General features: G+C 33.9%; 1 protein-coding gene across 1 annotated transcript in view; it reads right to left on the bottom strand.

The window, feature by feature from the left end:
* The window catches only part of atp9a (ATPase phospholipid transporting 9A), a 57,105-nt gene that overhangs the window by 30,082 nt on the left and 14,624 nt on the right, over positions 1-12,399 (bottom strand). Inside the window, exons 10-15 of the mRNA XM_026199710.1 lie at positions 12,200-12,276; positions 11,940-12,100; positions 10,970-11,112; positions 8,222-8,334; positions 4,813-5,022; positions 338-499 (exon numbers count right to left, since the gene is read on the bottom strand). Of these exons, the coding sequence (XP_026055495.1) occupies positions 338-499; positions 4,813-5,022; positions 8,222-8,334; positions 10,970-11,112; positions 11,940-12,100; positions 12,200-12,276 (866 nt within the window). The remainder of the gene's footprint in view (positions 1-337; positions 500-4,812; positions 5,023-8,221; positions 8,335-10,969; positions 11,113-11,939; positions 12,101-12,199; positions 12,277-12,399) is intronic.

Genomic DNA, 12,399 nt, shown 5'->3' with positions numbered 1-12,399 from the left:
AACTAAGATTATTGAAGTAAGTTTTACTAGAAAACACTAATATAGTCTTTCTACTTCTAAATTTCAGATTGAGTTTGTTACTTGCCATTTCTTTGTGACTATCTGTTAAATTTACTAGCAATATCTGTGAAAATTCAAATTAAATGTAATTCCTACACATTTTTTTGTATTGCAATTAAAAATATAAAAACACATCTGTCATAACGAATGCAGTACTGAAAATTCTCCTATTTTAATACACACTTTTTCATGTCATCTCAGACTTTTGGTTCCCTTTTATATGTCAGACAGGTCATTTTGGGACACTTCTGTTTCTGTGTCTGGATGTGACACTCACTCGCACTATGATGCCCATGCGCTTGCTCTCGTAGGTGAAGGGGAAAATCTGCAGGATGGTGAAGTTCAGTATTTGTCCACTCGGTGTCCTCAGCTGCATTGAAGACTGATCTCTCCCAACCAGCGTCAGACCCACACTCTCCGTCCACTGAACCAGAGACACCTAGTGCAGAAGAGAGAGACCCATCCAAAGAGAAATCACTATACATAAAACTGCTGTGAATTTGCAAACTCCTGAGTTTCATGAAAAAAAGTCATAAACAAACAGGAAGTAATCAGTCTGGCTTCTTCTCAACGCTCTAAGCTAATTAGTTAAATGTGTCATGCTGTTTTCTTTAACAAAAAACAAACTCCAAATCAAACACAGAACTATTGCGTTTCACATCTCGAATTGTTTCCTGCAACTGTTTTATGGATGTGTGGCTCAGAAAATGCAAGTATGCAATGGGCCACCAATTATAAGCGTGTTTTCTTCTGGGAACATGTGAAGATAAAGGCAAACCAGATGCCATCCATTAGTGTGACGCTGAAGGGGGTAATTTCTGGGAGGCAGAAGTTATTGCCCAATAACTTCCAGACCAAGGGTTACAGAGAGATCAAAAAACCCGATTTCATATGCCCTCCCTGACTAGCTGCTAATAACATATCTCACAGTATCCAGATGGGCGGACTGCTGCCTAAAAAACAGCCCTCGCTGTTACAAACCAACAAATGAGGCTTATCCAAACTGTGCAGAAAAAGTGATGCCACTTCAAAGCATTTAGAGGTTTGTATTTGTTTATCCATTCCAGATACCCCTACATTTATTTATTTATTTTATAAAATTTATATAAAATAATATTTATTCATTCATTCATTTATATTTTGATAAATGTGGAGTTAAATAATAAAGCAATATTATATATATATATAAAGTGACGTGACATTCAGCCAAGTATGGCGACCCATACTCCGAATTCGTGTTCTGCATTTAACCCATCCAAAGTGCACACACACACACAGCAGTGAACACACACACACACACACACACACATAAATATACATATATATAACACAAAATTGCTAGCCCGACATCCAATTGTGTCCAATACAACAATCAGGCAACCAAAATGCCTCACCATTTTGAATAGTGATATAAAATTCCTAACTTGATTCACGTTGCATTCAAGTGTTTTAAAACATTCACGCACATTCTGAGCTAGCACGCTGGTTTCTGAACGCACTCATTCAAAACGTGCACAGAGAGTTGCGTTTCAGACAATGTGCATACACAGAACTGATTCCTCTTTCACGTATACTTGCTTCTGAATGAACACATACACAAAATTATCTCAAAATAACTGTCTCTGCAAGTATTATCGTAAACAGACGGTTATGTCTTAAGTGAACGTAAACAGTGGAGAAAGAAATCTCCTGTGCATCATTATATTGGATACTTGCATTCGGTCTTAAAGGGCCAGCAGCTTATAAATACCTGCTGTTCCGTTAGTGCCACCTGCTGTCAGAAAATGACATTTACATTTTCATTCTAAAATCTGATAATTCTGTTTTTGCCTAAAAATGTTTAATTATACAATCCAAATAACATGTATTTAGCATCTTTGTTTAAATGAAGAGATTCCTTTTAGGTTGTATAGAATTTTATTAGATTTGGGATTTGTTTTAAAAATTTTAGGTTAGTGTTATTATTTAACATTTCAATTTCACAAAGGAATATGCTTCATTTTGTCTGAGAATTAATAAAAAAGGCCATCTTTTCATTTATAATTTGTCTTTAATCTGATTTTGAAAAAAAAAAAAAAAATTATATATATATTTTGTTTTTGGTAAGAAAATTGGATCTTGTAATCTGTATCATGAATTTTATCGCATAGTAAGTTTAGTGAATCGTTACATCCCTATATGCTACTACTAAAGAGTTCATTTGCAAAAACAGATAACTCTATAAAAATTTGTTTTTGCAAATAAACTCTTCACTCACACACACACACACACACACACACACACACACACACACACACACACACAGACACATACATGCGCACACACACACACACGCATTATATATATTTATATTTATATATGGACCCACTTTATATTAAGTGGCCTTTACTACTATGTACTTACATTTTAATTAATAATTTAGTACAATGTACTTTTTAAATTGTACTTCTATTTTTAAAAAAATAATTACATCTGTATTGAATTTCTGTAATTACAATTATAATTACACTGTTGACCCATACTTTACACCTTAACCCAGCCTTAAACTTACCCATACCTCCAACCCTCTCCCTAACCTTACCCTATCCCACCTCAATAGCAGCAAAAGTGTTTTACAATACAATATGAACACAATAAGTACATTGTACTTATTTTTTTATGTAAGTACATAGTAGTTAAGGCCACCTAATATATGGGTAAAATAAGTATTGAATACATCACCATTTTTCTCAGTAAATATATTTCTAAATGTTGGTAACAACCCAAGTAATCCATCCATACAAAGAAAACAATACAAATAAGTTCAGTAATGTAATTCTGTGTGATAAAATTGAATGACCCAGGGAAAATCTATTGAACACATGAAGAAAGGGAGGTGGAAAAACGCCAACAGAAGTCATCTATCAGTAATTAGAAAACAATCCTTCCCCTTGTCAGTGGAAATTATTATTAGCTGGGTTAGTCCAACTGCTGGCCTATAAAAAGGTGTCTCATTACCAATGTGTCACACAAAAAAACATCTAATGATGAGTAAATGCAAAGAGCTTTCTCAAAACCTTTGCCACCTTATTGTTGCAAAACATACTGATAGCATTGGTTACAGAAGGATTTCTATACTTCTGAATGTTCCAGTGAGTACTGTTGGGGCCATGCTTGGGGGTCAAATGGCACTCACCGCACATCACCCCAAAACATTATGGTGTGGCACTGGCAAAATACATATAATTGAAGAAGGATGAAAAAAAGATGAATTGAAAAATAATTCTTGATAAAGAATCTGCTGGCATCTACCAGAATGATGAAGATGAAAGAAGGGAGCACATTCCAGTGAGACAATGTTCCCAAACGCCCAGGCAAGGAAAAACATTTGTTTTATTGTTTTCTTTGTATGTATGGATTACTTGGCTTTTTACCGACATCCGGTGAAAATTCCATGTCAGCAGCACTTTTAGAAATTTATTTACGGAGAAAAATGGTGACTGTAAATGGTGGAATATATATCCCCTTTAATATGAGTTTAAACCCATGGCTAGAGAAGCAACGATCGTCTGTAAAACAATACCAGATCAGTGCGTCATGTCTTTCCGACAAACGTGGAGGTTCTGCGATAGAACATGTATATGCATTTAGTCAGCATCTCTATGAACACATACAGTCAGTGTGACGGCGTGCAGTGGTTAAAACCAAACCAGTAATGATGCGATTGCTGCCTACATAACCACAGCATGGGTCAATTGATTACTGCATGCGTCACTCGCTCCTGGCCCGACTGATCTGGGTTTGGTGCCCAGAAATGATCAAGTATGAGACGGCACATCTGCAGAAGTGAATATGCCAAATGCTCGACTCATCATTCGGGAATAATCTAATACATGGCCAGGGGATGATGAAATATGTGGCAACTCACAAATTATTAATTTAAAGTGAAATTAAGGCTAGCTTCAGTGATTCACACACATTTCATTCAGCAACTTACTTAATGTTTTTGCAAATTTATGTCTGTTTAAAATCACTGGAATAGAATGTCACAAGACTTCGTTTCAAATGATTTTTCTTCAAATACATTTTTCTAACCATTTTCAACACATGAAATTTATATTACTCATCATTCAAATGTTCAAGCATTTATTTCATTTAAATGCTTATGTTTTATGAATTTACAAGTATAATTTTTTTCTTATGTTCATGTACATTTCTGTATTTGTAAATTCCCTGGTTTTACAAATGCTTTTAATTTTTTTTATGTATTAATTTTTCTTAATATATATTTTTGTGTAAATCATTGGAAAAAACATGTACGGTAAATTGTCACAGAATTTTTTATCTTAAATTTGTCTACTCATGTTTTATAAACGTTAAGGTTTTTTAATTATTAAAATATTTGTGTATTTAATACATTTAAATGCTCATGTTTTATGAGTGTCAAGTATTTAAATTATCATTGTATTAAAAAAAAGTAATGTACTTCAAAATGTTTTATATTTTTTAATCTATTAAAAAAATACTTAAAATGAATTGAATTGATCAAAAGTGACAAAGACTTTAATAATGTTACAAAATATTTCTATTTCAAACAAATGCTGACATTTTTTTTTTTTACTTTCTGTTCTTCAAAGAATTAAACAAATATGAATACATTTAATATATTTATTTAAATTTATATATTGGATTAAAAAAAAATTATTCTGAAACTACCATTATTTATAAACAACGATACATACATTGATTTGAGAGTGAATAAGAGTGTGGTACCTCATCGGGACTGGAGGCCTGGTAAACCCTGCATGTGTCTTCATAGTGCATCTCAGCTTCTGCCTGATCTGTCACACCGTTGGACTCGTACACGGGGGTCACGTTGTGCACCAGTGCGATGGCCTTCACCGCCTCGTGCACTCGACTGCTGATGGTCTTCCTCACTTTGCCGGCGCCCGGTGCACGAGAGGCCTGCAGGTCCTGAGGAGGCTGTGGAGATCACATTCAACATGACTGTCTCCAACATTTAACTAAAATGACACTAAAGCAATCATCATAAGTAATTTGTTAAATGTAACAGTTATCTCCTGTAAGTAATCTAGTAATCTCCTGCTTAGTGACTGAAACCATTATTTAAGTTAGACAAATTTATTTTATAATTACACCATGGTTAGAAAGTTTGGGGTCATTCATGTTTTTTTTAAATAGTTTTATTCAGCAAGGACGCATTAAATTGATCAAAAGTGATATTTACAATCTTACAATAGATTTTTTATTTCAGATAAATGCCGTTCTATTACACTTTTTATTAATCAAAGAATCACATTTTCCTTAAAAATATGTTTTAGCATATAAAACTGTTTTCAACAATGAAATGCTTCTTGAGCAGCAAATCAGAATATTATAATGATTTCTGAAGGATCGTGTGACGCTGAAGACTGGAGGAATGATGCTGAAAATACAGCTTTGATCACAGAAATAAAATATATTCACATACAAAAATTCCACAATATTACTGTTTTTGTTTTTTTAATATATAAATGACTTCCAAATGACTCTTTTCAGTTACTGAATAAAATCGGAGTAAAATTACATTAAATAAATCTTTTTTTTTTATTTCTCTCAACTCATTCACTACCTTAGGTTAAATGTCTCCACTAAGCTTGCCACAATGCACTCTGGGATTGCTTTATACATAAAGGACGCCAAATATTTAAAAATAAGGAATCTCAGACATGCATATTAGGGGTGTAACGATACGCGTATTCGTATTGAACCGTTCGGTACGACGCTTTCGGTTCGGTACGCGGTACGCATTATGTATACCGAACGGTTCGTTGGAGTAATTAATTATATTTGAAAAAAAAAAAAAAAGAGAGAGAAAGAAATATAATGATATGCGTTCAACAAGGTAGCCCAATAACCCAAACAACGTAACAGGCAACGCCCCTGACACTCCCGAAGAAGAAAAAAACACCATCTTATATGTTTATGTTAGGCTACTCAGCAGGCGCTCGCTCACTCAGTACACGCTGAAGGCTCGTTGCAAAGTAGCCAATGTGTTTAACAGACTAGAGATGAGAAGATCCTCCAATAACCAACAGGTCTGGTGTTTGGGTGCACTTTGGATTCCCTTTAAGCTATAATGGTGATGGCAAGAGAGTGGTGGATAAATAAACAACGGTATGTCGCATCTGCAACATGACAGGGTACACCAGCGGGATTACAAAAAAAAAACAAAAAAAAAACAGCGGGAATATCTGGGATATATGCGTCAGTACTATCTGGGAAAAGACGAAAAAAAGGAGAAACATGCACGCAGCAAACTATCCCTGCAGCATTTAGAAACTATAGCTTACAGGGAATCCAACCCAAACACCAGACCTGTTGGTTATTTTAGGATCTTATATTTCTGGTCTGTTAAATGCATTAGACATTTTGCAACGAGCCTTCAGCGCGTGCTGAGTGAGCAAGCGCCTTAGGGGCCGTTCACATATCGTGCCTAAAAACGCATGGAAAACGCTAAGCGCGTCTTTCTCCTGAGGCGTCTGTCTTTGCTAAGCAACAATGACGTGCTCTCTCCATGAGACGCGGAAATTTCAGCGAAGGATAAATGGATTTGCAGCTCTAAAAATCGCTTGCAGTAGCTCTGCTACTGAATTTATTTCAAAATTGCAATCCATATACAACTATGATCAGCTGTTCCTTCATCTTGGCTGAGCTCTCAACGTTGTTACGGGAAAGGATGAAGCTGATTGGTTGGTTCTTGTCACATGACCCGCGGTGCGCTTGCGGCATTCTGAAAAGTTGAGATGTTTTTACATTTTGCTGTATCTAAAACGTATCGAACCGAACCGAACCGAACCGTGACATCAGTGTATCGTATCGAACCGAACCGTGAATTTTGTGAACCGTTACACCCCTAATGCATATATATGTATAAAAAAAAATTCTTCACACGTAAAACTATTTTAGTTGTAAAGACAATACATAGTGCACATATAAAATGCATTCTCATTATTTTGACTCTTAATGACCACAGTTGAAGCTAAATGAGCACTTGACAAAATGATATATATATATGATATAATATCCATGTCTCTGATTGCTAATATCCTGAAAAAGGACTCATAAATGCTCCCAGATGTGTTATGTATATATATGAACAATTACCTTCTGCACTGAGCTACTATTTATAGAGCGCACAACTCTAGGGCTAATGAGAGTTTGTAAGTTCGTATATAAGCTATTGAGAGGCCGGAGTACTTGTAACCCCGGTTTCCTGCCTCAGTGACCTCTGGTGTCAAACGGACAAAACATATCAGTGAGAGGTGAAAGGGACTCATTTTACAAGGACTTCACTCTGTCTGCTGGACAAAAGCTGAACAATTGTGCTTTGTGAAGACTTTTCTAAACAGGAAGGTTATACAGTGGTGGGTGGTATGACCAAAATCTTATGATCACAGATAAATCTAATCTACGTAAATTGATATGATATGATTTGCAGATGGTTTTATCCAAAGCAATTTACATTGCATTCAAACTACACATTTTATCAGTTCATACATTCCCTGGGAATCGAACCCGTGTCCTTGATGCTGTTAACGCCATGCACAATACTGTTATATTTAGGCTTCAAAATTTGGATTAAATTTAATTGTTTTTCAATAGACTTTCAAAAAAAAAAGAAAAAAAAAAAGATTCTTTATTAAGAGAACTGATTTTTTTTATTATCTAGGTTTGCTGTGTTTGTTTGTTTTGCTTGTTTTTGTAACGCACAACAATTTTACCAACATTTTGAGATTTTATATATTAATGACAAAAATAATGTAGAAACAAAAATAAAATAATAATAATTATTATTATATAATGCAAACTATAAAATCATATAGTGTGTATGTATACACACACACACACACACACACACACATATATACATATACTACTGCAATATTTCATATATAGTAAAAAAAAATTGCACAGGATAATAATAATAATAATTAAGATAAATTATTTTACAGTAATTATATAATTACAAAGATGGTTCAAATATGCTGCATTATTGTACCTTTGCACAAATTACATATGCATTGTGATACTTTGCCCAAAAACTGGGTGTGAATGAATTAGATGCAAAGTTTGGATGCAAGCATGCTCAGATTTCCAAGCAGGGAATTCTGGGAAATACCTGAGTGTAAGCGCTGAACACATGACTCTGTACTTCATCCATGGAGTCCATCCCATACGCCACGGTTCCAAGATGAAGTCGTCTGAACACCATCTCATTCTGAGTGAGAGTCCCTGTCAAAAGCATTACATTAGTGAAGGTTGAGCCATCCTGCCTAAACAAACAGATTTGCTTATATGATTATGATTTACGTTTTTGCAGACGTTTTTAGTAACATTTAGTGTTGTTTTTAACTGAATCTAAATTTAGTAAACATAACTTTCAATATTTGAAATAAAGCTAAAATATAATAAAACATAAAAAACTAAGCTTCAATATATATTAGAAATGTAGACTATATATAAAATATTTTTTTAGTTTTTTTTTATGTTTTTGTTTATCTAAAAAAATTTTTAATCTGGTATTTAGAAATGTTAATATTCCAATTTAAACCTATATATATATATATATATATATATATATATATATATATATATATATATAGGTTTAAATTGGAATATTAACATTTCTAAATACCAGATTAAAAAAAATGTAAGATAAACAAAAATATAAAAAAATAATAAAAATGACAAAAGTACAAAGCAAAATTAATAAAACCTACAATAAGAATAAAAAGAAAACTTAAAAATTGAAAAATAAAATAAAAACTAATTACAACTAATTAAACTAATAAACTATTAATAAATAAAATAAAAGTATATAGATAATACTAAAATAACAAACAAAATAAAATGAACCCTACCAAATAAAATGAGATCAAAAGTCTACATCAAGTTGTAGTCAACTAAAACAAAAAACATAAAAAAAAAGTAGAAAAAATTTTTTAGTTACTTAATGAAAATAAAAGTTAAAAACTTAAAAAAAAAAAAAACAGTAAAATAAACTGAGTAACGGACTTACTGAAATAAACTTTAAAAACAAACTTCTAGGCAACATTTAGGAAACATTTCTTATTTTATATGAATTAAACTTATGTACTAAATAACTAAAATGGACATCATTTTTTTTATAAAACTATACAGACATTAAAAGAGCAAAAACCCCTAAAATGACAAAAACAACTTTAATCAAAATTTTAATTAAAAAAAAAACTGTTCAAAAAATTAATAAAACTGTAATAGTATCTCAATTACACTAAAATAACACTGGGTTCAACTTCCAATGGTTGTACACCTTCTTGCTAATACGCCACAACATGTTTTGGCTGTAAAATCTAGTTACAGCAATTACCTAATCAACTGGTTTTAATCAGTATGCAGTATAAAGTACATACTTTACAGTATGCAATACACTATTATTCGAATTCAAACACAGCCAATAAAATAGAAATATAGGACCCAACAGCCTCTAACGGCCTCCCCTGATCGACATGCACTTCCTAGAACCAAAAACCTCAAACTAAACAATATAAACACTAATGGCTTGTTAATGACAAAGAGCCTCGGGTTCGTTTCCTGACACCTCTCGTGTCGGCTGCTCTTAAACAGAGCCTCTCGGTAGTATTTCAGTCAGGCGTCGCTGGTCTACCCCTTACATTACGATGACCTCTGACCTCCTTTATTAACTGGCTCGGTCAAGCTACATCAGCGTCCGTGTGGGAAACAGGCTGTAATTTTACAGGCGGTCGAATGCATAAATTTGAAGGGTAGCGCTGGATGAGTGTGTGCAGTAAGTGTGTGAGGATGAGAACCTTCAGGCCCTCGCTGATTTAAGGCTGTAATAAGTAGCATGTCTGCGCTCTCGGCACACAAGTTTAAGCCCCATGGTAAGAGCCTCAGTTACCTGTGAGCTACTGGGAGAAACTTTATAAAACACTTCAACACTATCAACTCTCAAACGCATCAGCACAGTGCTCTCATTTCTGCTTTGGTTCATTCAGGAAAGCCCTTTGCATTAAGGAGCGTAAATTTAACTGTCAAAGCAATGACTTCCTTTTTACCTTTTCTCCCGAGTCACATAAAAATGTTCATTTTTACAATTAACTTCCCCTTATATAAAGTTGACTAGACTTTTTTTTAAAGAAAGTCTATGAGTGGTGATTGGGTTTGTTGTGATGTGGTTGCTTAGATGTTCTGATGGTTGCTAGGATGCTGGTAATAAACAATATTAAAACAATGTATTAAACCTATAATTGTTACAATTCAACCAAATATTTCCCACAGTATATTCTACTTTACTTTAAAACGCACTACTGTTCAAATGTTTGGGCTTGGTAAGACTTTTTTTTATTTGATTAAATTTGTTTGATTAAAAATACAGCAAAAACAGTAATATTATGAAATATTATTGCAATTTAAAATACCTAATGTAATTTATTCCTGTGATAAAAACTGAATTTTCAGCATCATTACTCACTCCATTCTTCAGTGTCACAAAAATCCTTCGGAAATCATTTTAATATAGTGATTTGTTTTTTCATATTTTCTTGTAAACAGTGATTAATTTTTCAGGATTATTTTGATGAATAAAAAGTTCCAAAGGAACAGCATTTATTTGAAATAAGATTTTTTTTTTTGGTAACATTATAAATGTCTTTACTGTCACTTTTGATCAATACAATGCATCTTTGCTGAATGAAAATATTAATTAATTACAAAAAATAAACAAAAACTGACACCAAACTTGGTAACTTACATTGTAATTGCAGTTAAATATATAAAAAATCCAACTAAAATCTGTCTCCTTTTGTAACTTCGTTAGCAAAACCGCAGATTTCACACGAGCTTTCACAGTTAAATGAAATCATACCAGTTTTGTCCGTGAGCAGATAAGAGATCCGGCCCAGCTGCTCTGGGAAGGTACTGGCTCGGACTACGGTCCCAGGGATTTTAGAGTCCTTCTTGATCATCCAACTGAATACCATTTTGCCCATGTCCAAATTCACACGCAAACTGAAAATAAAGCATAATAAGTGCTAGACATTAAGGATGCACCAATACTAAATTTCTCTGTCAATACTGATTATTCAGAATAATCAATTATTCAGGATAACATCTGCCTATACCGATAATTTATCGGTATATTTACCGATATATATCTCTCCCTACTAAATTAAATTAAATTAAAATTTAATTTATGCATTAAGCAGACGCTTTTATCCAAAGTGACATGCATTTCATTCAGGCTAACAATTTTTCTCCTACTAATGCTGTAAGCAATGCAGGGAGCCTTCTCATTTGGTACATTACTATATTAGAGGTTAAAATTAACAACAGAGCATAAACTTATATATTTCACTGCTTTAACTGATTTATTGTCAGATATAATAATTACACTCAAAACTGAATTTGTGTACAACTCAAGTGCACATAAGGTTGTTTTCATAATAACATCATTTTTGATTGACAGCATATAATTAGCCCTAATCACTGACTGTTTTTAAACAATTGGCTGATGGCCGATAATGCATCTGCTTTATATCAGCTGATACCAATTATTGGCCGAAACATTGGAGCATCCCATTATTGGCTTTTCAGCCACTTTTAGGAGAGAGTAAGAGACGTTATACAAGAATGGGATCAAGAAATCTTGCAAGCATTTGAAACTCTTGCCCTATATGTATTACAATTTGTACAATTTGGCAGTCATAAAATGGCAAATGTCATAGATTGATCATTTAAGCATTGCTGGAAATTCAGCATGAGAGATATTAAACTATGATCTTAAAATTATTGACAGCAATAGACTTCACCAACATATAGAGGAGAATAACTCCTACCTGATGGGGACGATGTTGGAGAAGAGCAGAAGGAAGCGGAAGATCTGGAGATACCAGCGTCCAGCGAAGTGCTGCAGGGCCACCATGACCAGAGACACCACCACCAGAGCACCAAACAGGATCTTAGTCAGACAGTTCACTTCCAGGTCAAACAGGCCGATCTGTAACAGCACATCACATACAGTAGAAGTGTGACACAGATGGCAAAGTTTTGGACTTGGTCTAAATTTATGTAGACTTTAGGATACTGCTCTTTTTACCTTGTGTCTTGGGTTGGAGGTGTTCATTACACTGCGCAGCTCTTTTCCGGTGTAAATCACCACCCCGACCACTGTGCCTTGGATTAGAGAACAACACATTTATGAGGAATATCTAACAAGCTTTTCTCAGCTGTAAAAATGGAATGGTGCTGTTTTCCACGTTATAAGATGGCTGTGAAGCATTAAAGGGTTATTTCACC

Source organism: Carassius auratus, chromosome 23 (assembly GCF_003368295.1).
Source record: "Carassius auratus strain Wakin chromosome 23, ASM336829v1, whole genome shotgun sequence".
NCBI classification, from domain to species: domain Eukaryota; kingdom Metazoa; phylum Chordata; class Actinopteri; order Cypriniformes; family Cyprinidae; genus Carassius; species Carassius auratus.
The sequence above is the reverse complement of the archived record's forward strand: the minus strand, read 5'-3'. Positions and strand labels throughout refer to the sequence as shown.